General features: G+C 52.8%; 1 protein-coding gene across 1 annotated transcript; it reads left to right on the forward strand.

Annotated features, from left to right (window-relative positions):
• The first annotated feature begins 21610 nt into the window (after nucleotides 1-21610).
• On the forward strand, nucleotides 21611-23060 carry Cebpb (CCAAT enhancer binding protein beta). Its single transcript, XM_051143847.1, has one exon. The coding sequence runs from the start codon at nucleotides 21688-21690 to the stop codon at nucleotides 22576-22578; it is 891 nt and encodes a 296-aa protein (XP_050999804.1). The 5' UTR covers nucleotides 21611-21687; the 3' UTR covers nucleotides 22579-23060.
• Nucleotides 23061-27440: the final 4380 nt, after the last annotated feature.

The raw sequence follows: 27440 nt of genomic DNA on the forward strand, positions 1-27440 counted from the left end.
ATTACTGCTAGATCGCCTCAGTGGCCAAATCCTGTGACTGACAGACAAGGCAGATAACCTGAACTTACTCTTTGACTATTCTTCAGTTCAGGATCTCTGATGTTTGCTGAAAAGGAAGGAGGATTTTTCCTTTTTTCTTTCTTTCTTTCTTTCTTTCTTTTCTTTCTTTTTTTTTTTTTTTTTTGGGTGTGTGTGTGTGTGCATGTGTGTTTGTGTAGTGTCTCCTGTGGTAGTCAGAGGACAGCACTGGGAGTTGGCTCGCTCCTTTTGCCATGGGTGTCCCGGGGATCAAACTTGGGTTTTCTGACTTAGCAGTAGGTATTTTGACAGATGGCGCTGTAGGATTTTGAGTAGCGGGGAAAGACAAGATCTGATTTACATTAAAAAAAATTTTTTTTCCCCTTTCAGAACCAGACACTTGTTTATCATCACAGCACAAAGGAAGTGGGAGCAGCAAGATTAGGAGTTCAAGGTCATCCTCTGCTACAAAGCAAGGTCAGGCCAGTCTGGACTACTTGAAACCAGCAGTGGGCTGTGGTGGTTCACACTTTTAGTCCCTTGGAGGCAGAGGCAGGTGGATCTCTGAATTTAAGGCCAACCAGGGTTACACGGTGAGATCTTGTCTGAAAACCAAATCAAACCAAGCTGGTGGCACACACCTTTATTTACTTCGAGCACTCAGAAGGCAGGAGACAGCAGATCTCTGTGAGCTCAAGGCTAACATGATCTATGTATTAAGTTCTCAGGCCAGCCAGAGCTATGCAGTGAGACCCTGTCTCAAAATGACACAAAAATGTCTTTTCTTTTATTTGTTTATTTTCTTTCTTTCTTTTTTTCTTTTCAAGACAGGGTTTCTCTGGAACAGCCCTGGCTGTCCTGGAACTCACTCTGCAGACCAGGTTGGCTTGGAACACAGAGATCCACCTACCTCTGCCTCCAAAGTACTGGGATTAAAGGCTTGCGCCACCACACCTGTCTCTTAATTTTGTTTTTATTTTTCGAGTCAGGGTTTCTCTGTGTCGTCCTGGCTGTCCTGGAACTAGCTCTATAGACCAGGCTGCCCTTGGACTCACAGAAATCTACTGGCCTCTGCTTTCCACTGGCTCTAAATTTTTATTTTTAGTTTTTAGTTTTTCGAGACAGGGTTTCTCTGTGTATGTGGCCCTGGCTGTCCTGGAATCACTCTGTAGACCAGGCTGGCCTCGAACTCACAGCGATCCGTCTGCCTCTGCCTCCCAAGTGCTGGGATTAAAGGCGTGCGCCACCACGCCCGGCTTCTTTCCGATTATTACAGACTTTATTTTTATTCATGTGTATGTGTCTCTGTGTGCATGTGCTGCGTGTGTGTGTGTGTGTGTGTGTGTGTGTGTGTGTGTGTGTGGTGGGGGGGTGCCCTTGGAAGCCAGAAGAAGGTCTGGTATCTCTGGGACCCGGAGTTACAGGTGGCTGTGAACCACTCAGAACACGGATGCTGGGGACCGAACCTCTGTCAGAGTCTCAAATGCTCTTAACAGCTGGGCCATCTCGCCAGCCCCTGCCTGTACGTTTCCTACCTGCTTCTTCCACACTCTTTCGTGCTTCTGTGTGTGTCTGTATGCACACATACCTGCCTGTTCTGTGTTTTGTGTACACATCCATAACATGCTCACGCAGGCAGAGGAGTCAGTCACTCTCCACCTTGTTTCCTTGAGAGGGGGATCCCTCACTGGACCTGAAGCTAACCTGGCCTTCGGGAAGCCTGCCATCCTCCTGTCTCTACCCCACATTGCTGAGTTTACAGACATGGCGGTGGTCCCTCCAAGGGTTTTATTTCTATGTGGGTGCTGGGATCTGAATTCGGGTTCTCGAGCTTCTGCGTCGGGTGCTCTTATTCCCTGAGCCAGCCCTACAGCACCGAGAGCACCCTCACCCTACTCCCCTTCTTAACATAAAAGAAGTGGAATAGTCTATCTCGGCTCTTTTGTTTTACACCTGTCCCAGAGGCACACAGACCGCCCGGGAGAACAGCGAACTACGTACCATCTGTTCATCTGTTCTCTGGATCGGGGTCCCTGCTACCCCAGGCTGGCCTCGGGCTCGCTACTTAGCTGAAGATGATCTTGAACTCTTGACGGGCCTGTCTCTACCTCCAAGTGCTGGGGTCACAGGCGTGTGCTGCCTTCCCAGCCCCGTTTTGTTTGTGAGACAGGATCTCACTGTGCAGCCCAAGATTGCCTGCCTTACCCTGCCAGATGCTGGGGTCACAGGCTTGTGCCCACCTCAGTGTGCCTTTGGTTTACATTTCCCTAGTGGCAAACATTTCTTGTGCTTCTTGGGCATTCACGTAACTTTTCACATAAACACTCATTCAAATCTTTTGCCCATTTGAAGAGCGGGGGTTTGTTTGTTGTTTTTGAGAATGGGTCTGCTTTGGTAGCCCTGGCTGTCCTCCAACTCAGAGATCTGCCTGCCTCTGCCTCCCGAGTGCTGGGATCAAAGGTGTGCGCCACCACATCCAGCAACAGCATCCTTTTGTATACAGAAAAGTTGACTTTTGATGGAGTCTGGCTTATTGACATTTTTCCTTTGGTTTTCTGTGTTTCAGATGTCACTGTGGGTGGTTTCCTCTTTGCACATTATAAGCCTCATATACAATGTCATTTTTGCATGCACAGAGAGAGCCACAGGATAGCGTTACTCAGACAGATGTTAATGCCTTGATCATTACAACAGATGTGGTTAGGCTAACTGGCAGTGAGGAAGAAACTGCCCCTGGAATGGTTCGCTGGTTTGTACTCTCGCCAGCCACAGCCTTGTTGACAGCATGGCTAGTATATGGCTTAAAGACGCTCAGAATGTATTCCTCCTGTTATGCTAGGGTCACGTCATGTGCTCAATGGTAGCCTGAGGCCGGTGGCTGAAGATCCGGATCCAACCATCTGGGGCAGGTCCTTCAGGACAGAAAGAACCTGTAGCCTGAAGGATGGACAGAAATAAGGGGAGGGCGGTGTCCTCATTAGCTTCTCTGTTGCTGCGATAAAGCACCATGGCCAAAAGCAACTTGGGAAGGAAAAGGTTTATTTTATCTTATACTTCCAGGTCATAACCCATCTTTAAGGGCAAGCAGGCATTGTAGGTAAGACTCTGGAGACACGAACTATGGGGGAATGCTGCTTACTGACTTGTCCTCTTTCTCAACTTACTCTGGGTTGTGTTAACTATAAACATGGACCATATCATCCCGCCTTGAACTCAGAGATCCACCTGCCTCTGCCTCCCAGGTGCCACCATACCTGGCATTATATCCACAGATTCTTAATTCAGACATATTGTGTACATGACCCTGATAGTCTTTGAGAGACTCTCACATTTCCTGAGCCTCCACAAGCCAGGCCTCTGTTGTCTGCATTACTCTCAGCATCGCAGAACAGCTTGCCAAATGCCAGGCACTCAATGGCATTTCCAGCCCAGACCTCGCAAATCTTCGCACAGTTCTCTCCCCAACCACAGGTCATTTCAGCAGCACCCTGCTTGCTCTAGCTTGGAATCTGTTGCTGTGATAAAACACCATGACCGAAAGCAACTCAGGAGACAAAGGGTTTACTGCATCACAGCCCATCTTTGAGGTCAGACGGGAACTGCGGAAGCAGACTGCTTACAGGTTCACGCTCCCCTCCCAGGTAACTCTGGGTTGTGTCTGCCCAATAACAAATGACCCCCTCAGGCCAGAGCAAAAGCCAGAGGCAGGGAGCCCTACAGAAGGCTTGACCTCTCACAGCAGGTGGTTTAGAGCACAGGACTGTGTCTCTGCTGTCCGTCTGTGAATTGGAGAGACATGGCTCCTTAGGCTGCACACTGAGGGGTGGGGTAACAACCACAAGTGAATTTGGTGTCATGCACAGGAATCTGGACTCAGCAAAGGAGCCTTGTAGGGAAGGTTAGAGCTGTGCTTTTGGAAGAACCTTCCAGCCACAGAGGCACTATGTGCCCCTCTCAGCACCCCACGTGTTGTACTTGACCCACACTCTCCCTGGCACTCAACAACCCTTTATCCTACTTCCTGACACCTCCCACTTTTAAACGACACTTTAAGAATGATTTAGTTTAATTTTATGTGCACTGATGTTTTGCCTGTATGTATGTCTGTGTGGGGGGTGTCAGATCCCCTGGAACTAGATTGTGAGCTGCATATGGGTGCTAGGAATTGAACCTGGGTCCTCTGGAAGAGCAGTCAGTGCTCTTAACCACTGAGCCATCTCTTCAGGCCCCTTAAGAGATACTTTTAACATTTTGTGAAGGTAGAGGACATCTCAGAAGCGTTGGTTCTCTCCTCCCATCATGTGGGGTTCTGGGGATCACATTCAGGCTGTCAGGCTTGGCAGTGGACTCTTTACTGAGTCACCTCATCAGCCACAGGCTTATGTCTATTGAGCAATTTTAGATTCATGGTACAATTGAGACAAAGTCTCAAGATACCCTGCAGGTTCTCATAACACAAATACACACACACACACACACACTCAAGCATCTGTCATCTTTACCCATCACTAGGGTGATATGTATGTCACACCTGATGAGCTTACAAGGACACTGTTAATACCCAGAGGCCACTGTTGACACCAGGGCACTTGGCATTGCTTACTGGAAGACCTAGACCAATGTACAAAGGTACTGTATCAGTCAGAGGTTTTGCTTTGTTTATTTTTATTTTTTTAAACAAAAGTATAGTTTTGAGTATGTAGTGGCACACGTCTTTAAAATCCCAGCACTTGGGAGGCAAAGGCAGGTGGATCTCTGTGAGTTTGAGGCCAGCCTGGTCTACAGAGAGAGTTTTAGGCCAGCCAAAGCTATAAGGTGAAACATGTCTCAAAAAACCAAAACCAACGAACCAACCAACCAACCAACCAAACAACCCCCCCCAAAAAAAACCAAACCAAAAAGAGCATAACTTATTTGTATTTTGTGTGTCTGTGTGTGTGTAACATGCCATAATGTTCCCGAGAGATTGGGGACTGGCGGGGGCTACTTGCCTGGACTATAGCAACCTTCTGATTCCCAGCATTCTCTGCAAAATGTTTAATGTCTCCAGGGGCTGCCACTTCCACCCCTTTTTTGTCCTGGCTAGTTTATTTATGTCACCTTGACATAAGTTAGAGTTATCTGGAAAGAGTGAACCTCAACTGAGAAAACATCTCTGTTGGACTGGCCTGCAGGCAAGCCTGTGGAAGGGTCCAGCTCACTGTGGGTGGGGCCGTCTCGGCACGTGGTCCTGGGCTGTGTAAGGAAGCAGGTTGAGCAAGGCGTGGAGAGCAAGCCAGTAAGCGATGTCCTGCCATGCCCTCTGCTTCAGCCCCTGCCTTGAGTTCCTGCTCTGGTCTCCTTCAGTGAGGGAGTGTGACCTGGGGGTTGCAAGCTGAATCAACCCTTCTTCCTGCATGCTTTTTTTATCTTGTATTTTTTTGGTCATGTTGTTTCTCACAGCGATAGAAACCCTAAGTCATCCTTCTTTGTGGAAATGGTTCCCTGAAATTTAGAGGCCCCTTTCTTGTTCCTTTTGAGGCTTCTGATTAGCACGAGATTAACTTACCTTCATATAAGCTAAGCAATGTCCCCTATGCCTGGGGACATAGGGATCGGGTCAAAAGTGACTATGTGACTTCAGAAGGCTCATTCACGTGAACTTCAGGACCCTGGGATGTGAAGGAGGCTGGTCTCATCAGGACCTGCTGGCACAGGCCCGGGGATGTGATTCAGTGGGTCGAGGCCTTGCCTAACATGCACCAAGCACGGAGTGTGGTCCCAGGTGCGCCTGGGACACACGGATGAGCCCGGCACTACCACTTCCCCGTTCCTGTAGACACTCCTTGAGGCTGAGATGGAGCGCGGATGACTAAGGTTCTCAGGTTTATATGTGGCCTTTAGTACCAGGTCTGGACCCGCCTCTGCACCTGCTACTGACCAGCAGCCTCTGAGCCTGGCCGTCTCCCAGACTCCTTTCTTCCCAGACTCCTTTCTTCCCTTTGTTGACCCAGGCAAGTCAAACAGCCCAGGAGTGTCCAGGAACTTGGCTTCAGGCAGTGCTGCTGAGGTTACCTTTTGACCCATGGGTGAGCAGGAGACAGATGGACAGGTCTCATTCCAGAGGCACTGAACTGCTGGGGGAGGGGCTGCTGCTGGAGCCACAGGGGCCAGCGTGATTATTGGTCCATGGAACTGTCTGTGTTTTTTCTTGTGCCCTCTCTACCTCTCTCCTCTCCTTTGTTTTTTGTTTTTCTTTCATTCATTCACTTTTTTTTTTTTTTTTTCAAGACAGGGTTTCTCTGTGTAGCCTTGGTTGCCCTGAACTCTCTTTATAAACCATGGTGGCCTCGAACTCACAGCCAGCCGCTTGCCTCTGCCTCCCAAGTGCTAGGATTAAAGGCGAGCACCACTACGCCCGGCCCCCTCCTTGCTTTTAAGATTTCCTTACATTTATTCATTTAGTGTGCGTAGGTCTGAAGACAACTTGCCTGAGCTTGGTGGGCTGTTTCATTCCACCATGTTGCTCCTCAGGCTTGGCAGCAAGCGCCTTCACCACTGAGCCATCTCAAAGGCTCTTCCTCCCCGCCCCCTCCCTCACCCCCCACACCCCTGGTTCCACCTCGAAATTTATGGCCATCTTCCTACCTCTGCCTTCTTTGTACAGGGATGACAGACAGGCCTGTGCCACCATGCCCAGCTGGTCCAAGTTTTCGAGTGGACCTGGACAGTTGTGGTGTTTGCTGTCACTGCATGCTCCACAGCTTGTTTCCAATGGCCCTGGCCTCACTGTCGCTAGACACTTGTGGTGTTTGGTGTCACTGCATGCTCTGCAGCTTGTTTCCAATGGCCCTGGCCTCACTATCGCTAGACACTTGTGGTGTTTGCTGTCACTGCATGCTCTGCAGCTTGTGTCCAATGGCCCTGGCCTCACTGTCGCTAGACACTTGTGGTGTTTGCTGTCACTGCATGCTCTGCAGCTTGTGTCCAATGGCCCTGGCCTCACTGTCGCTAGACACTTGTGGTGTTTGCTGTCACTGCATGCTCTGCAGCTTGTGTCCAATGGCCCTGGCCTCACTGTCACTAGACACTTGTGGTGTTTGCTGTCACTGCATGCTCTGCAGCTTGTGTCCAATGGCCCTGGCCTCACTGTCGCTAGACACTTGTGGTGTTTGCTGTCACTGCATGCTCTGCAGTTTGTGTCCAATGGCCCTGACCTCACTGTCGCTAGATGTCATTGACAGTTCTTCTCCATGGCCCACATCCTCTTTTTTTTGTTTTTTGTTTTTTTTTGAGACAGGGTTTCTCTGTGTGTACAGCCTTGGCTGTCCTGGAATCGCTTTGTAGACCAGGCTGGCCTTGAACTCTCAACAATCCGCCTGCCTCTGCCTCCCGAGTGCTGGGATTAAAGGCGTGCGCCACCACCGCCCAGCATCATCTGGTTTTTGAAATTGAATCATGACACAAAGTTCTAGTCACTTGCAGTTGGAAGAATGCTGATGGAACCACAGTGGAAGGAGCAGGCTCACCGAGGTGTCCTCTGACTCCGCACTCATACCCCCCAATAAGAAAACAACAGTGAGGAAAGGAAGGAGGGCAGGAGGGAGGGCCGGAGGGAGGGGAAGGAGGTGGGACTGTGCGTCCCAAAGCACGCCCCTCTTAGTCTCCAGCCCCTGGATCCCCAGCAGTTTAGTTTCTTTGAAGAGGAAATGATCATCCAGTGCCCGGTGATGCAGCAGTTCTGCTCTGGTGCACCCCACCCCCACCTCAAAATGCAAAACAAGATCTCAAAACACTACAAAACAGCAGCTGGGGTGAGTGCCCTGGGAGCCCCGGGCGGCGGGCGGCTGGCAGCTGTCTAAATGGGCAGCCAAGGGGAGGGAGGGAGGGGAGAGAGAGAGAGAGAGAGAGAGAGAGAGAGAGAGAGAGAGAGAGAGAGAGAGAGAGAGGTGGGGGGAGAGGGAGAGAGAGGGAGAGAGAGACACACATACACAGACTGACTGACTGACTGACTGACTGACTGACTGACTATGGAGACTGTTTAGCCTTGGAGTCAGGCCAGCTGGGTACCAGCTTTTATCAACTGAGCAGCTGTCCCAGAAGGTCATAGTCTGGGGATGGTGGGGCCTCTGCTGAGTCACCTTAGACTCCTATTGAAAACATCAACCACTTTTTTTTCACTAGGGCTTTAAATTATTTATTTATCCATTCTTATTTATTTATTCAACTTTTCTACGTGTTTTACCATAGATTTAGTATTTATTATTATTGTTGTTGTGGTGGTGGTTGCTTTGTTGACAGGGTCTCATGTAGTCCAGGCTACCTTCAAGCTCTTTAGTAGCTGAGGATGACTTTGAACTCCTGATCTTCAGGTGTCCCCTTCTCGGGGATGACAGGTGAGCATATCCAAGGTTTGCAGTTGTGGGATGGAACCCAGGACTAGGCTACCACCTGAACCACATCGCCAGCCCTAGATCACCTCAGTTGTAAAACCCTAGGAAAAAGCGGGACATGGTAGCGCACGCCTGTAATCCCAGCACTCAAGAGGCAGAGGCCTGGTCTACAAAGCAAGTCTAGAACAGCCAGGGCTGTTACACAGAGAAACCCCGTCTCAAAAAACCAACACAACAACAAGGCAAGAGGAGGGGAGTGGAGGGGGGGGGGGCTGATTTATGCAGTCCAGGCTGGCCTTGAACTCTATATCTGACCTTTGAATTTCTGATCCTTCTGACTCCATCTAAGTGCTGGATTATGGGTAATGCTTTTTGAAGTTTTATGCTGGCTGGGGACTGAACCCAGGACCTCATGCCTGCTAAATAACCTCTCTATTAACTAAGTGGAGCCCCCAGCCCTTCACCATTAGGAATATACAGTTTAGGGACACAAAACACATCCAGGGTAAGCCTTACAACCCAGCCCAAAACAAAAACCAAAACCAAATAAAACAACCATCTCCCCAAAGAAAATAAAAAGCTACCCCAAAATTCTTATTTTGTTTGACAAGTTCTGGTTATATAACGCAAATTGGTCTGCACTACCAAACCAGGTTCCACAGCTTTTTGCATCTTGGCCCCACTGAACAACTTCCCATCTGCCTCTCTGTTCTACTGACCCTATCCTGCCTCTGAGGGACTCACAGCCCTGGTCCTGTGCCTCTGGGAGCCTGCGCTGTGGCACTTTCACACTGCAGTTTGCCTCCCATACCTTCCATTGAAGGTGGAAAGTTTTGTCACTCAGATCACGTGCCTGAGAATGCTGGGATGTGTCCATGTCTTGCTGCTGTGAATGTGGGCGTGTCAAGACCTCCAGTTTTCAACTCAGTTGGGGACCAGAAGGGGAAATGCTCAGTTATAGGGGATCCCCAGTTTAAGTGTTTGAGGAACCCCCACCCTGTGCTTCCTGCTCAGGGAGCCATACCTCCCTCCCACCAGCCTCTCACAGCACCTTGAACTCGGCTCATATCAACTCACGTAGCCCAGGCTGCTTGAACTCACCTTGTAGTGGAGGATGACCTCGGAACTCCTGAGCCTTCTCAGTGCCAAGATACCACACCTGCCTCTCCTTTTGTTGAGTTTTGAACTCAACTCCTGCAGCTTTGCCCTCCTTCTCTCCCGGCTGCTCCCCCTCCCCCTCCCCCTCTTCCTTTTTTCAACATTGTCTCATGCTAGCCCTGGCTGGCCTACCAATTGCCATGTAGACCTAGCTGACCTGAAACTTCTGGTAATCTTCCTGCCTCTGCCTCTCTGAGGCTGGGACCACGGCATGGCACTCCCGTTCATCTGGGCAGCTGCTGCCGCTGCTTCTGTGTATGCATCTGCCCATCTTTTTCTCTCTTTCTGTAAGCTGGTAGCGAATGTCTCCACTTTCATGGGCTCATCCTGTAGCCCAGGCTAGCCCCAAACTCATGGCCTCCTGCCTGACACACTTTAACTTCTGATCACCACCATTGCTTTCCTGTTGAGCGTGTGATGCCAGACACCGGCCCATGCATTGTCTCACCATCAAACTCCTGATTGTGGGATTCCTAGGGCATTGACCCATAAGGGAGGCCCTCCTGGCAGCACATCATTAGTGGAGAACGGGCACCATCCTCATTGGTAAAAGAACCCTCTAAGGCAGCCTGGCCTGCTCTGTAAACTAGTGGCTGCGACACTGGGCTTAGCTCACCCCCCACTCTGGATTTCAGAAAGGTGAGCACACACACACACACACACACACACACACACACACGCGTGCGCGCGCGAGAGAGAGTGTCAGGAAGCTGATTATTTTTATTTTTTGCTTCTCATACACTGGAATGTGAATATGATGGCAGAAGCTAGAGCAGCCATAAAATGGAAATTGCCAATTGCACACAAGGCAGAAAGAGACTGACTGGGTCTCTGAAAGCAAGAAAATGCGTCATTGCATTCCAGATAGCTTCCATTTGTCTTCTGAATGGACAGGAATGGACGCCCTACCCCTCCCTGCTGCAGCCCATGTACAGAAGAAATTCATGGCCAGAGAGAAGTGGTTCTTAGGCGGCGCGGCCCACTAGTTTGCTGTGTGTCCTTGGTTAACCTTGTGCACTCTCTTGGTCCTACTTTACTTACTTAGCTGTCAGCCAGTTTGTGCCACTCAGTGCCGCATTTGTGTAGTGCCACTGTGGTGGGACCCCTGGCGACACCTGCTGGCAGGATTAGGTGCTGCACCTTGCGTAGCTGGGCAAGGGGGTTTTCAGATCCAGCTTTGGTTCGTTCCTTAAGGGTAACTGAGGAAAGAGCCAAGGCGAGGAGAGGTCCTGCGAATAGAGTAAAACCACGGATCTGAGCTCGAATTCCCGCCTCTGTACCGGGCGCTCATGGGCAGACCTACCTTTGCCTACTTTTTCCTAGGAATCCTCCTCTGCTCAGGAAGCACCTAGGACTGGAGGGTCTCACTAAGGTGTTAAGGATACAGGCCTGGGTCCTGTCCCCTAGAGAATAAACCAGTGGATGTGCCCAGTGGGACATTGGAGGTGGGTGACAACTTGTCAATATGACACAATCTAGAATCATTTAAGAAGGCCTCTGAGGGATGTTTGTGAGGGATGTCTTGATTGAATGATTGACGCTAAAGGCTGTGGATAGCGCCATTCCCTGGGCTTGGGGACCCTGGGCTATGTGAATGTAGCAAGGGGGCCCGGCGCTAGCACACATGCATGCACCCATTGCTCTCTGCTGGCTGTGGATGTCATGTCCAGCTGCTTCTGGCTCTTGTTCCCTGTGACATCCCCAAATGATGGGCTGCGACCACCTGCACTGTGCGATGAGCAGACCCTTTCTCCCTTAAGCTGCCTTTGTCAGGGTGGTACGGAGTCAGACTTGGAAGCAGGCAGCTAGACAGGGAGACGGGCCATGGCTAGATAGTGAAGCGGTGAATTCCCAAGGTGGCCGGCCTCTTCCTCAGCCTACTGACCCGCGACAAAAGCCTGGCTCTTGTCTCAACGATGATGAACTGGCTCAAGAAGTTCAAACCTGAGCAGGACATGGTGCACAACAGTTCTGGGCCAGCCCGCCATCTGACGGTCATCTAAACACACAGACAGACAGACAGACACACACACACAGACACACACACACAGACACACACACACAGACAGACAGACAGACAGACATACACACACACACACACACGCATATAGAAATAAACAAACACAAATACAGAGACAGACATAGGCAAATATAGACAGACAGACAGACAGACACACACACACACACATGCACAAAGACACACCAGACACGTTAAACAAATACACAGACACAAATACAGAGATACACAAACACAAATACAGACAGACATAGACAAATGTAGACAGACAGACAGACAGACACAGATACACACATAGAGAGACATGCCTGGCATGCATATAGAAATACACAAACACAAATACAGAGACAGACATACACAAATACAGACAGACGCACAGACAAACACCAATACAGACAGACGCACACACAAACACAAATACAGAGACAGACATACACAAATACAGACAGACGCACACACACACACAACTTTTGAACGTTGGTTCTCTGCTCTGGCAAATGGAACATGGCAGGAGGGACCTGAGGTCCTCAGTCTTAGAAAGCTTCCTGCTTCCTCCTTGGTGTCTCTGGGGACAACAGCTTCTGTCACCAAAATACTGTGGCCAGGCAGCCTGTGAGATGCTGAGCTCACGGCCCTCAGCCCCTCAGCGGCAGACCTGGTGTGCCCAGGTGGAAGCTGCGGGGCTCTGCTCCCATGGACATCGCAGGGCTGCAAGAGCAGGCAGGCATGAGCCGTGACCTTCCAAAATGGCAGGATAAAAAGGAAAGAGATGAATCAGGAGCCTGGCCCTTGGGAAGCTGGGATAGGAGGACTGTCCTGAGTTCTAGGACAGGCAGTCCGTCAGAGCAAGGCCCTGGCAAAAATAATATAAAAGGAGAAGGAGGAGGAGGAGGAGAAAGAAAATGAAAGAAAGAAAAGAAAGAAGAACCTTGTCCCAGGCACAGGACAGTAAAGGGATGACAGAGACAGACAGATCATACTTGCATCTTAGAGAATATTGCTATGGCCCGTGGTGCCATCTGAGTGAGCAGGAGCCACGGGAAGCCTTGGTCTGTCTTAGTGAAGCTCTGTTCTCAGCAAGCCTGCTGAGGCATTCAGAGTAATCCCTGGCACTCATACCTTAACAGCTCAGAAAAAAAAAAAATGAAGCCTGTGTTTGTGAAATTAAGCATCAATGGTAATAACATAGCAGCTTCGTAACTCTTCTCTAAATTACACAGTTTCATAATCAAAACATTTAAAAGGTGGATGGACCAGGGGCGGGCTCAGTTGGTAAAGCGCTCTCCTATCCGGTACAGAGCCTTGGGCCCATACCCAGAGCCAAACTGGGTCTGCGGGTGGACACCTGTAATCTCAGCACTATGGAGGCAGGCAGCGACGGCGGGCAGAAGCGCCCCCTAGCGGTGACTCTTTGCACTGCACCTGCAGATGCGCCCAAGGCAGTGGCCCTTCAGGCTTGTGGGTTGGGGGTGGTGTGTGTTCTGGCATGGGGTCCTCAAACCACTGCCGCCGACCCCACTGTACGCCTTTGGGATAGGTGGAGACACGGAGACTGGGCTAACACTGAGGGAATGCACAGAAGATGGAGGGGTAGTTTACTTTGGCCAACCAAGCACAGAAAATGGTGATGGCGGGTACAGAATGGTCAAAGGTTAGTGGCAGGCTTTCTTATCCACCCTTGTTGTGGTCCATATCTGAAGAGTCCTCCAGAGGCTGGTGAGTTCACGTTTTAGCCCAGCGTTGGGATGGGGGTAGGGGGCGTGCTACTGAGATGAGGCTGGACACCACCGCCGCCGCCGCTAACCCAGGGAGGGCTCTGAGGAGGCGGGGCATCGCCCAGAGCATTCCTTCTCCCTCTGCCTCTGCGTTCCTACAGCTTTATTTACCTTTCTTCTGCAGGTCTTTCTGCTTGGCCTCAGACTCTCCGCAATGGAGCCGACGACCCAGGACAAGAATTCTAAAACTGTGAGACAACACAGAGATTCTTTTCCTTGTTAGTTAAATGAATATTTTCTAAAAAACATAGACATAATAAATGAATTTATTTATTTTACATCCTGATCGCAGGTTCCCCTCCCTCCTCTTCTCCCAGTCCCCGCTCTCACCTCAACTCCCTGCCATCCTCCAGTCCTCCCTTTCTCCTCAGAAGATGGCTCAGAAAAAGGGAGGCCTCCCATTGGAGAAGGACTGGGCGCATCTTCTATCATGATGAGGTGAGGCAGCCCAGTTAGGGGAACAGGATCCAATGGTGGGCAACTCTCTATATTAAAAAAAAAAAAAAATGTGTAGAAATGTGTGTATGTATATCTGAGCACCATGTGTGCAGTCCTTGCAGAGGCCAGATGAGGGTGCCAGAAGCCCCTGGAACTGGACTTACAGATGGTTGTGAGCTGTCTTGTGGGAGCTGGGAACTGAGCCAGATATCCAAAGATCAGCCAGTGCTCTTACCTCTGAGAGCATCTCTGCAGCCCCATACTCTCTCTACATTTTTTAATTCTTTTTAATTTTATGTGCATTGGTCTTTTAACAGCATGTGTGTCTGTGTGAGGGTGTCAGATCCCCCTGGAACTGGAGTTACAGACAGTTGCAAGCTGCAATGTGGGTTCTGGGAATTAAACCAGGGTCCCCTGGAAGAGCAGCTAGTGGTCTTAACTGGTGAGCCATCTCTTCAGTCCCTATATTTTTTATTATTTTATTTTAAAATTAATTTATTCAGATTACAACTCAATTGTTACCCCATCACGTGTATCCTCCCATTCCTCCCTCCCTCCTGCTTTCACTCTATTCCTCTCCCCTAGGTCTAAGACTGAGGGGGACCTCCTCCCCCACTATATGGTCATAGGCTATCAAGTCTCATCTTGGTATCCCGCTTATTCTTTCTTTGAGTGCCACCAGGCCTCCCCACCAAGGGGAGGTGGTCAAACATGGGGCACCAGAGTTCATGTCAGAGTCAGTCCCCACTCTCCAGACAACTGTGGAGAATGTCCTGCCCATTGGCTAGATCAGAGTAGGGGTTCGATGTTTGCTACTTGTATTGTCCTTGGTTAGTGCAATAGTTTGAGCAGATTCCACTGGTCCCCGATCCACCCATCCAGATGTTCTTCTTGTAGTATTTTTTTATTCTTATGTAGCACAGGTTGGCCCTGTCCTCCGGGTCCTCTGACCTTGGGCTCCTGAGAGCTGTGATTACAGGCACGCACCACCTTGGAAGTCAGTTCTCTCCTTCCACATGAATTTCAGGGATGGAACTGTGGCCCTCAGGCTGCGGTAACTCTTACCTGCTGAGTTGCATGACCAACACCCCTCTTCTCCCATTAGGTCATGTGCATCCGAGGCATCTTGTCACAGTGACGAAAACACCAACCAGAAGGTCACAATGGTGGGGTGTCTTCTGCCTCAACCTTATCCTGACATGAGAGCCGGACGGAGGCTGTAACCTCTGTCCTGGTGGCACTCTTGGGTTTAAGCCTAGGAAGGTCCAGTAGCTTCCGTTTCTGTACTACCCACTACCCACTGCCCACTGCCGTGTCAGAAGAGTGAGCCACAAGACAGGGAGGGTGGGCCACACGGGGAAGACACCAGGAGCGCCAACATGGACCACATACCAAGGCCACATGGAAAACCATGTGGAAAACCGCGTGGGGAGGAAGCAGCTATTTGGAGGCCAGCTAGGGAACAGAAGACTGCAGTCACAGACGCACCATCGTCTATCCATCCATCAGCCGTGTTGGCCACCCTATCTGAGGGCTGTACTCAGGGGTGAAGACGCCACCTTGTGGATGTTCCAGTGGGCAACTGGCCCTGCCCTGCGCAAGCTCTTAGAGCCACGGGACCTTAGAAGGATACAACAATGTGCTTTTTCTTATTATTCCCCTGGCACCCTGAGACAAGGCCTTACTCTAGAGTCTAGGCTAGTCCCAAACGCATTAGGTAGCTGAGGCTGGCACTCTTTCCTGTCCCAGTCTGCTGAGTGATTTTTTTTTTTTTTTCTGAGACAGGGTTTCTCAGTGTAGCCCTGGCTGTCCTGGACTTGCTTTGTAGATCGGGCTGGCCTCGAACTCACAGCGATCCGCCTGCCTCTGCCTCCCGAGTGCTGGGGTGATAGGCAATGAGTTAAGCTAAAAGAGAGGTCAAATCAGTGAACTTTGGGGTGAACTGCCTGGTCCCCATCTGCATGGCTCCTACTTTCTTGTGTCTTTCATTTCAAGCAGGAGCTTCCACCTTCCCTCAGAAATACAGCAGGAGGGATGGCTCAACAGTTAAGAGCATGCACTGCTCTTTCAGAGGACCAGGGTTCAATTCCCAGCACCCACACGGAGGCTCACAACTGTTTATAGATCCAATTCCAGCAGATCCATTCAATACCTTCTTCTGACCTCTATGGACACCAGCAGACCCATAGACAGACTGACTGACAGACAGACTGACTGACTGACAGACAGACAGACACATTTATAAGATACAGCAGGTTTGCACCTTACAGTTTTTTTCTCTAACAAGAGACCACAGAGGGGGCTGGACAGATGGCTCAGTGGTTAAGAGCACTGGCTGCTTTCCCAGAGGACCCAGGTTCAATTCCCATATAGAAGCTCACAGATGTCTGCTATTCCGGCTTTAAGGAGTTTGACATCCTCTTTTGGCCTCTGCAGACACTAGGCATGCAGACATACATGCAGGCAAAATACCCACACACATTAAAGGGGGGGGGGGAAGAAAGAAAAAAGAAGAGAAACCGTAGATTGTAGAATTTGTAGAAGACTGCCTCTCAGTACAGTGGTCAACAGCCACAGGAGAGAACTTAAATACTGAAATTCAAGCCAGGTGTGGCGGCTCACATTTGCCATCCCAGTGGAGGAGGCCTGGGCCACACAAAGCGGTCTCAAAAACAACAGAGCCAAACAACCAAACAAGAATGCAGTAAAAGCCTCCCCAATGGCATCAGCCAGGTCCCAGGTGCTTGGGAGCACATGTGGCTGACGTGACACACAGGGAGAGGCTGTTCCAGGCATACCAGAAAGTTCTGTTGAACAGCACTGCCCCGTTCCTCCCCCACGAAGCCACCTCATCCTTTTACATTCTCTGTAGGGACAACACGCTTGTGACATCACGAGCGCTGGCACGTGTCCACCCGTCTCAGAGTCTTTTTGTACGTGAACTAGCATTTTCAGGCCAGAGATATCGAAAGATATCCTTATGTCTATTTATTTTTGAGTCACGGTTTCACTGTTGCAGCCCAGGCTGGCCTTGAGCGCAGAGAGATCCTCCTGCTTCTGCCTCAGGCGTGCTGGTATTGAAGGTGTGCGCCCCCATGTCCCGAAACCTTGACCTCTTGCTTTTTCTGCCTCCACTTCCTGGGCGCAGGGTCCCAGGCTTTCGTCACCATGCCTGGCTCTTGTGGAGTTGCTTATGCGATCACTTTCCTCTCACGCTTTGTGATTCTCTTGTAAAGAGGCCACCAACTCGCTGTGACATAGACACCCAGTCACGCTCCAGCCAGTGCTTTAGATGAAAAGAGATGTGCCATTACAGGGGTAGTGACATTTGAAGGTGTAGCAGTGGTCTTTATACAGGAGAGGGGGACCCCAGATCTCCTCAGAAGACCCTGGAGGGAGGCGAGAGGCAGTATGGGCTCTGAGTAAGATGGCTTTCTCACAGAGTGCTGCCATTGTTGACCAGTGGATGGATGCATGCTCCTGTCTCTGACACACTTTTGTCTTCTGACCAGGGTCTCACTTATGGAGCTAAGCCTGGTCTTGAAAACCCAGAGCAACCCCCCCCAAGGGCTTCAATTACCAGTCATGAGTAGCCACTGAGAGGAACAAGCGACAAAGCAGCTCAGGCTTGGTTGTAGTCATTCGTCGAACCATTTCTGCCTGCGGATTGGACCCTAGAGATGCAGCGTCCCACCATGCAGGTCAGTAAAGCTCGATTGTCTCTTCCTCAGTAGAGGTCCTGAACAGGACCGCTTCTCACCAGGTCCACCCTTATATCTCGCCCTCGTTGGTCTGTACCACGGACCACGACCCAGAGGGGTCTGTCGCCATCTCTCTTCATCTCCTGTCCCCATAACAGCCAAACAGCCAGTAAAGCTGTTTGCGATGTGGCCTCCAACACAACCCTGCTGAGGCGGGGCCTTTGCCTGGTTTCACTGCCTGGTACAAACCTACAAGCTTTACTCGCGCCCCTCCCCCCTCACTTCACCTATGACATTGAGGTTCCCATTCCTCCAGAGTCTTCCCAGAGCCTGAAAAGAGCGATTTTACTCATGGATCGTGTGTCTCTAGGATCTGAACAATAGTTTTAAGGTTTGACGAGTAACTACACGAAAGCTGAGGGCCTTTCCTCCATCTCTTGGAATCTGTGCTTCCCTTAGCAGCGTGATCATGTCCTGTGAGTGCGATACCTAGAGAGCGAGCCTCTCCGCATCAAATTCTGGCACCCGGTTGGTTTCCGTCCAAAATACCTTCAAGTCACTCCTGCAGTTCCAGGTTCAGCCACTTGGTGACAGCATACACACAGGCCAAGTTTCACAGACAGCGTGTGTGGAGGCTCTAGGATTGAAGACTGCTGAGTACAGCGGGGAAACTGAGGCATCAGAGCCGAGGCCTGGTGGTTTCCTTTTCTGCTTATTTTTCTTGGTTGGGAATGAAACCAAGTGCTCTACCCAGGTAAGGCTCAGATGTGGCGCAGGGGATCCGGCCCTCACCAGGTATGTGGGAGAAGTTGCAAGCCACAGGGGTCTGTTTCCTCATCTGCCTGCTCTGTAGGGTTTTTATGCTTTGTCACCATCAAGGCCTGTGGGGGGCTGCAGGGAGCTGAGTCGCCCTCACCTGTCAGGAGAAGGCCACGCCCCCACCCCCATGTCAGGAACGGAGGCTGAAGACTGAAATGGCCAGAATACTAATGTAAGGAGGGTCCCCACAGAACAAACTGGGTTCCCGGGCCCCTCTCACCACCAGTTTGTCCCACCTGCTGCCAGCTGGCTGAGGTGGAGGTGGGGGTGGGCTCGGCTTCAACCTAACCCTTCCTGTAGACGGGCATCAAGATTTAGCTCCTAAGTGCCCCCTTCCCTGAGTCTGGGGGCAGCAGATGGGGTGTGACTCATGTTGGAAATGCTCATTGCCTTAGTGAACACCATGGTTACGGTCCCCACACCAGAGAGGCCAGTTCAGGCCTCCAAGTTTAAAAGAACTGGAAACTGGAGTCCTGGTGTGACGTCTCCAGTCTTTACATGTTAGGGATGAAATTCACTTAGAAAGACAGCTTGGCCTGGGAGTGCAGGCCTGTGATCCCAGCTACTCCGGAGGTTGAACAGGTAGGGTCCTAAGTTCAACGGCAGCCTGGGCAACTTATCAAATCCCTGTCTCAAAAGTAAAAAGAGGAGCCGTGGCCAGCACATGAAGGCCGGGGGCTCCAACTCCAGCGCTGTAACATAATAAAATGAAAGAAAATCCCAAGCACCACAGTGGTGGCCTGCTAACCCATTTCTGTGTTGATCTGGCCGCAGCAGGGACCTTTGCAGCCCAGGTTCTGCAAACAGGAGGGTGGTACAGGGAGAGGGGAGGAGCTGGGCACAGCTGGATGCAGGAGGCTGGCTGTGCCAGCTGCTCAGGCATGGTGGGGCCTCAGAACCCTGGGGAAGGGCTGGCAGCCATGGCGAGGCGGCGGGCACGGCCTGTTGAGACCAAGGGCACACTCCTCTGGCCTCCCTGTGAGAGGCTTGGGTCAGCTGTGGGTGGGTGAGTCCCAGCAGGGAAGCTGCTGTAGGGGCAGGCTAGCCCATTCTGGAGGCCAGAGGGCCGAGCTCTCTGATGAGATGCAGTCTGGTCTTCAGGGCCTGAGTCACCCTCTGAGTCCCTGTGTGACCGAGTCACCCTTTCTTTAGACTTCAGTGTACTGTTGGGGCTGATTACCAACCCGAGGGGAGACTTTCTCCATCACCATTTCTCTACTGCGAGGACCTTGAGCCAGCACCACATTCTGCCGAACCTGTTTCCTTACCCGTAAAGCTCAGATGGCAGGACTAGCTCCCACAAATTACCAGGAGGGTTAAATGAACATAAAATGTCACACAGCAAATGCCTGAGTTGCTGTATAGCTCTCCCCAGGTTTTGCTGTGTTTTCCCCACAACACTGCTGAAATGCTGGGTAGGAAGCTAAGGCTCAGAGAGGGCAGCCAGTTTACCTGAGGCTACACTCAGCTGAAACAGTGAGCAAAGGAGAGACGTCAGGCCAGTGAGATGGCTCGGTGGTTTAAGGTACTTACTGGCAAGCCTGATGACCTGAGTTCAGTTCCCAGGACCCACATGATGGAAGTAGAGACCTGTGAAGGTCAGAGAACCTTGTGGGTACAAGTTGTGGCATACAAACACACAGTAAACAAGTGAACAAAATATAATTTGAGAAAGGGGGGGTGGACAGGGCAGCGGCAGGGACAGTGGAAGAGTGGTCAGGTGAGATGGGCTTTCAGGTTAGGGCCTTGGCAGTCAGGGAGTCTTGGTCTTCCCATAGGCAAGCTGGGCTGAGACCCGAGCAGGGGGTTCAGCGTCCCCAGGGAACAGGAAGTGTGGGGATTGTGGTGGGCTACGGACTTCACTCTGCCAAGGCCATCCCTCCCAGAGTCTGGAAAGCACAGTCACCAGTGACGGCCGAGGGAGGGCCCGACAGTGGAGCCCCAGTATCCCACTTTATAGCCAGGCCTGGCTGGGTGGCCCTGGGGATGTCACCACGCCTCCCTGGGCCCTGATCCCTTTCTGGCCCAGAGGCTGCTGGGAAGGCCAGAAAGCCGCAGGCAGGGCAAGAGTGTCTTATCCTTTCCCTCCCTGCCCCCCACCCCCAAGGGCACCGGGAGATGTCATTTCTCCAGCTCTTGGGGGCGGAGGTCACCCCAGCTCAGCAGATAACACCGAAGGTTGAGCAACGCCCGCTGGCTTGCTGGGGCCAGGGCTGGGGTCAATGGGTCGGGGGTCAGCCCCAGACAGGCTGGCAGCTCCTGCCTGAGTGGCCTGGCTGGGAGTGGCAGAAGAGTGGGCCCCAAGAGCTGCCCTGGGCCTCCTTGAAAGGGTCCCACCAAGGTGGAGGCTGGTGGTCCATGCCTGGGGTCCGGTTAAGTGCACGAAGAACCCTCTTCTTCAGCTTGCGGGGTTACCGTTGGGTCCCTATGGTTGGAGTTTAGTCTAGCAGGATCCCACCTCAACCACTTAAGAAGTCTGCAGCCTCTGGGCAGGGCTGTGCAGGTCTTAGGGAGGCATCCGCGTCCCTGGTACGCGGGGTTCATTTCTCTGACACCCCGACACCACTACTTCTAACAACACCAACAACCTCCACGGAGGAAGCTCAGAAGAAGTGAAGTGACTCACCCACAGACACAGAGTGACGGAACCCCCACCCCAGGCTACCTTCGCAAAGAAAAGTGCAGCGGGGAGCGGTGTAGGCAGGTGCAGTGGGCGGGCCATACTTAGGATGGAGGGTTGGGAGACCAGGACAGCAGGCATCCTGGGGTTGGGCGGGTACCGGGTGGAGAGTTCTGCTTCCTAGGAGTTGGGGCCCGGGGAGGGGGCAGCACCTGAGGCGGGGGAGGGGAAGGGGGTGCTTGCATTGTGTGGAAAGCTACTTCCCGGGAGTTGGGAGCCCGGGACAGCGGGCAGGATCCAGGGCCTTGGGTCGAGTACGGGGTGGATCGGTCTGCGCTTCCCAAAAGTTGGGGGCCCGGGACAGCAGTCAGGAGCGGGGGACCAGCTACCGCGTCCTCCAGCAGGGGGCGGGCGCCGGCCGCGCTCCTCCGTGTCCCTGAGGGGGCAGGAAGGGGGCGGGCCCGCGTCTCCCGCGTCCGGGGCGATCGCGGGGCTGGCAGGGCGCCCAGGACACCGCTCAGTACCCGGCGCGCGGACCCCCGCCGCGCCCCTTGCCCCGCTCCCCGCCGCGCCCTCTCGCGCTCCCGTGGCCAGGCAATGACGCGCACCGGCCGGGCAGCGGGGCGGGAGGGGTCGGGGCGGCCCCAGAGTGACGCAGCCAGCCCCGTTGCCAGGCGCCGCCTTATAAACCTCCCGCTCGGCCGCCGCCGCGCCGAGTCCGAGCCGCGCACGGGACCGGGACGCAGCGGAGCCCGCGGGCCCCGCGTTCATGCACCGCCTGCTGGCCTGGGACGCAGCATGCCTCCCGCCGCCGCCCGCCGCCTTTAGACCCATGGAAGTGGCCAACTTCTACTACGAGCCTGACTGCCTGGCCTACGGGGCGAAGGCGGCCCGCGCCGCGCCGCGCGCCCCCGCCGCCGAGCCGGCCATCGGCGAGCACGAGCGCGCCATCGACTTCAGCCCCTACCTGGAGCCGCTCGCGCCCGCCGCGGACTTCGCCGCGCCCGCGCCCGCGCACCACGACTTCCTTTCCGACCTCTTCGCCGACGACTACGGCGCCAAGCCGGCCAAGAAGCCGGCCGACTACGGTTACGTGAGCCTCGGTCGCGCGGGAGCCAAGGCCCCGCCGCCCGCCTGCTTCCCGCCGCCGCCGCCTGCCGCGCTCAAGGCAGAGCCGGGCTTCGAACCCGCGGACTGCAAGCGCGCGGACGACGCGCCAGCCATGGCGGCAGGCTTCCCGTTCGCCCTGCGCGCCTACCTGGGCTACCAGGCGACGCCGAGCGGTAGCAGCGGTAGCCTGTCCACGTCGTCGTCGTCCAGCCCGCCCGGCACGCCGAGCCCCGCCGACGCCAAGGCCGCGCCCGCCGGCTGCTTCGCGGGGCCGCCGGCCGCGCCCGCCAAGGCCAAGGCCAAGAAGGCGGTGGACAAGTTGAGCGACGAGTACAAGATGCGGCGCGAGCGCAACAACATCGCGGTGCGCAAGAGTCGCGACAAGGCCAAGATGCGCAACCTGGAGACGCAGCACAAGGTGCTGGAGCTGACGGCGGAGAACGAGCGGCTGCAGAAGAAGGTGGAGCAGCTGTCGCGAGAGCTCAGCACGCTGCGGAACTTGTTCAAGCAGCTGCCCGAGCCGCTGCTGGCCTCGGCGGGCCACTGCTAGCGCGGTGGGGGTGCCGTGGGGGTGCCGCGGCCCCCTTGGGCACCGTGCGCCCTGTCCCGCGCCCCCGAGCGCGCCGAGGGCCCCGAGCGTGCACCGCGCGCACCTGCACCTGCACCGAAGGGGCACCGTGGGCACCGCGCGCACGCACGCACGCACGCACGCACCTGCACCGCGCACCGGGTTTCAGGACTTGATGCAATCCGGATCAAACGTGGCTAAGCGCGTGTGGACACGGGACTGACGCAACACACGTGTAACTGTCAGCCTGGCCCTGAGTAATCACTTAAAGATGTTCCTGCGGGGTTGTTGCTGTTGATGTTTTTGGTTTTTTTGTTTTTGTTTTTGGTCTTATTATTTTTTTTGTATTATAAAAAAGTTCTATTTCTATGAGAAAAGAGGCGTATGTATATTTTGAGAACCTTTTCCGTTTCGAGCATTAAAGTGAAGACATTTTAATAAACTTTTTTGGAGAATGTTTAAAAGCCTTTTGGGGGCAGTAGTTGGCTTTTGAAAATTTTTTCTTCCCTCCTGACTTTGGATTTATGCGAGATTTTGTTTTTGTGTTTCTGGTGTGTAGGGGGCTGCGAGTTATTTTTGGTTTGTGTGTGGTGGTGGGTGGGGGTGTCCCATCTGGGTTTTTCTCTTCCCCTGGCAGATGGGGTGCCAGCCCCTCCCCCCAGGAGAGGGAGCAGAGTGCTGGGTCAGGAATTCAGGGTGACTCAGCACCCCTCGGTGCTGGGGACCTTGCTAGAAACTCTTCTTGAGATGGGGCTGGCCTTTGGGCTTGGTTCTGAGTGTCAGGCTTGTGTCAGGCAGACAGTGAGTGACTCTATAGGACGGGCTGGTCCGGACGGCCCTGTCAGGCAGGTGCTTTGGTAAGTACCTTGCACAAAGTACTGTGTGTTTGATGGTGCGCAGGGACCCGGCATGTCTGTTCTCTGTGTCTTCAGTGTAGCTGGAGGAGAGACTGGGGCCAAGTGGAGGGTGGAGGGGACAGTTCCTACTCTGGTCTTTTTTTCCCCACCACCTTTGCCCAAACGGGAGTTTGGAGCCTCCCTCACCTCACCTGGCTCAAGGTGGCTGAGTCAGGACTTGAACACAGGACCACCACTTGGATTTGCTGGGGCAGCACTGATTGCTGCAGCCCGGCTGCATTAGTGAGAGTTGAGGGTGCCCAAAGAGTAGTGGATATGCTGTGTCCCGCCGTGCCTGGCACGGTAGGACTGTTACATAAGCGTTTGCTCTTGTTATTATTTTTGATGGGAGGCTCCTGGCATTTGGTGTGGAGTGCCTGCCCAGGGCCGGTATCTCCTTCAAGCCTCATGGAAGGTGGACACCACTGTGTGCCCTTTGCTTTATGGATGTGAATAGCTTGAGGCTGTCAGGTCCTTGTGAGCACCCTGCCTCAAGGAATTCTGGGTAGCGGGTAACAGAGTGGTTTGCCAGAGACCTTGAGACTGGGGTCTTGAGAGTGACCAGTGGCACTGGCTTGAGAATAGGTAGTGCTTTTTCTTCCTTTTCTTTTTGGGAACCTGGAGTGTTGGGACTGGTCACCTGTGGCCTTTCACTGTCACAGGGCTGAGGACTGAGGCTCTCCCTGCTTGCCCAATGCTGAGGTGGCTGGAGGCTGGAGGCCTCAGACACTTGGAGCTTCCATTTAGCCCCTTTCTAGGCCTGGACAGATGGACAGACATTTGACCTGATGGGCCCTGGGGCCAAGGTCAGTGCAGCCCCATGGCCCAGTGTCTTGGGGGCTTCTGTTTATACCAATGGTTGCTGGTCAGCTACGCTGCTCCAAGATTTAACCACTTAGAAGTCAAGCCTGGGCTGGACCTGGGAAATGTGTGTGTCTATCTTTCCAGGGACGGGAAACTTTAGTGTATCTGTGTAGCCAGGTGGCCTTGCATTCATTTCTTGGCATAAAATAACTTGAAGTCTCAGAAGTAGCACAGGTTACTCAAGGGGTATGAGGCTCTACCTGCTATCTTCAGCAAGTTTGGGGGTGGTTTGTTTTCCCTGTCCCCACCTCCGATCCTCCATTCTTCTTGGAAGGTTCATTTCCTGGGCCCCCCAAAATCAGGTACCCAGCCCCCAAGCAGAGTGGCAGCAGACTGGAAAGCAGCTTGGGGGTGGTAAGATGTGAACCGAGGCCCATAGGGTAACTCCAGGATTGGCAAAAGCAGCGGGGTTAAAGGCTTTGACTGCTATCAGTGTGGACCAGTGTAGGGACACCGTGAACGATCGATGTCACTGATGGGAACACATACGCCACAGATCAGATCACTGGACGAAAAGCCTGCAGACAGAACAGCAAGATGCGGGGGTGGGGAAAACAGCATCCTGAAGGATATTTGTGGGGAGAGGACAGCCCAGAGCTGAAGTGTCTCTCCAGGTCCTTGTCACAGGTGGGCTGCTGGGTCCTCCTGCTCCCAGGGCTGGCCAGCCATATTGCCCCTAGCCCCACTGTCATTGCTGAGACTTCGCTAGGAGCAGGGGCAAGCAGAGCCCTCCCCACGCCTGCTCAGAATGGGAGTGTTCACAAAATGTACTCTCATCTTATTGTCTGACGCAGCCACCCACAACCTGGTGACTTTAACCAGGAGAAAAGTGGGTGTCAGAAAGGGAAGATGGAGGCTCAGCCTTGGCCATAGCTTCTGCTGCGGGGACACTTCTGCCTGGCACAATCGGGAAGGATAAAAATTGGCCTGGGAGCTCGGGGGACTGTCTCTTCCAACCCTCTGAGGAATGTTCCCTTCCCCCATATCCGGCCCTGACTTGTTTGTTCTTTATCTCTTAGACATTTATTTGCCTGGTTACTTTTCATTTATGTAACAAACATTTATTGAGCATCAGCTGTATGCCAGCTCCATTGTTGGTGTTGGGTGGTGACAAAGACGGAGGTGACAATTAACAAGGAGAGAAGAACACTTAAATATTCAACCACTGGAACAAGATAATGACAGGTGGAGACAAAGAAGCTGAAGGCGCTGGGCGTGGTGGCGCACACCTTTAATCCCAGCACTTGGGAGGCAGAGGCAGGTGGATCTCTGTGAGTTCGAGGCCAGCCTGGTCTACAAAGTGAGTCCAGGATAGCCAAGGCTAACACAGAGAAACCCCGACTTGGGGAGGGAAAAAAAGAAAGAGAACTCCCCCGACAGAAAAAGGCTAAAGGAAGAAAAGTGGAGCAGGAAGGGGTGGGGAGGAGTGGAAGGTCCCTGAGGGCTTCTGAAAGGAGGTGTCTCTCCTCGGCCAGCCTAGGCTGGGTAGGGAGCCCAGGTTACTGTGTGCACTAATCACTGAACTGTGTGCTTCGTTTTATCCTCAACTCCCCCATGAGACGAGTCCTAGTTCCCACCTCCTGAACCCCACGGGAGAAGCCAGGCACAGAGGCAAAGTCCCCGTCCCCAGAGCTGCTGAGCAGCTAAACCAAGATGAGAATTCCCACCTCAGTGTGACCCCAGAGGCTCTTCACCTGCCCTGCAGTGACCTTAGACCTCCCCTTAAAGGTCCTATGCCAGAGGGCTGACATGGAGGGACCCCAGTGCTATTCCTCCAACCAATCCTGTGGGGGTTCAGATGTCATTTGGGGCAGCGGGAGAGGGCTCCTAGGCTGGGCAAAGCAGAGGAGCCAAGAGTTGGTGACCAAGCCTCTCCTGCGTCCTATGAGGCAGTAGCCCGGAGCCCTGTTTTGTGATATGTGAGACCCACAGCTCTCTACAGGACATTCTTTGCTTAAAGGGCAGTATGGTCTATCTGTCTGTCTGTCTGTCTTTTTTCTTAAATTCAAGATTATGGGGTAACTTAAAGGCACAGGATTTGAAGGGAATTTAAACCAAGCCAGGAGTGTGTGTGGCAGGTGGAGGGTACCTTTGTTGTGGAAAAAAGATGGGCAGTGTGTATGTGTTGGAAGACACCTGCAATGTTCAATGCCAGAAGATCAGTGTTGATGGAGCTGGGTTTGAACCCAGGTCAGTTGGTCAGTTCAGACCCCTTCCTGCTGGCCTGGCCATGTGGTGAAGTTGACAACAGGCACACACAACCTCTGAGGATAAGATGTGCCCCAGGACCCATGGCTCTGAGCTTTCTCTCTCTCTCTCTCTCTCTCTCTCTCTCTCTCTCTCTCTCTCTCTCTCCTTTTGTTTTGTTTTGTTTTGCTTGTTTTTTGAGCTTTGTCTCTTGATGGCTGGAGACATCAAGCAAAGCATTTGGCTTCTCTGGCTGGGCTTGGCTTCCACTATGGTGGACAAAAGACTCCATCTGGTTAACCAATGTCAAGCAAATGCTTGCTGCCAAGTGAGGGGGAAATTACCAGCTAGTAGAAATAATGTTGGGTGGTACCCGGTGGAGTGGCACTTGCCTGTTATTCTAACACTCAGGAGGTAACGGCAGGAAGGTCAGGAGTTCAAAGTTATCCTTCACTACGTGGAAAGTTTGAGGCTAGCCTGGGCTACATAAGACCCTGTCTCAAACTCCTTACCCCTCAGAAGGAAGCAATAGCAAACTGGTATATTCATTCAGACAGCAATCAGAAGACTGAGAAATGGTAGGAGGTGTCTGAGGATGGGCCTCAGGGGGTCAGCAGGTGCAAAGGTCCTGAGGCAGGCTGGAGGGGTTGCATTGAAGGCCGGAATTCACAGAAGAGGATGGAGGGTGGTGAGTTCTTTCTACACGGCCTCAGAGGAGGATGGAAGGTGGTGAGTTCTTTCTACACGGCCTCCGACGCCAGGGTGAGGCCAACAGACACTGTTTGAAGATGGCTGAGTGGGTATCCCTGCCAGGACCTGGCACCCACTGAGGCCCTGATAAGTCTGTGACGAACGAAACAGGCCCCTTGGCCCTGGAGGCTTAGGCAAAGTGCAGTG

This window comes from Acomys russatus, chromosome 4, assembly GCF_903995435.1.
Source record: "Acomys russatus chromosome 4, mAcoRus1.1, whole genome shotgun sequence".
NCBI lineage: Eukaryota > Metazoa > Chordata > Mammalia > Rodentia > Muridae > Acomys > Acomys russatus.

What these genes read in the sequence shown, in the direction of transcription:
- Cebpb (XM_051143847.1), top strand. Translation starts at nt 21,688, where the DNA reads ATGCACCGCCTGCTGGCCTGGGACGCAGCATGCCTCCCGCCGCCGCCC.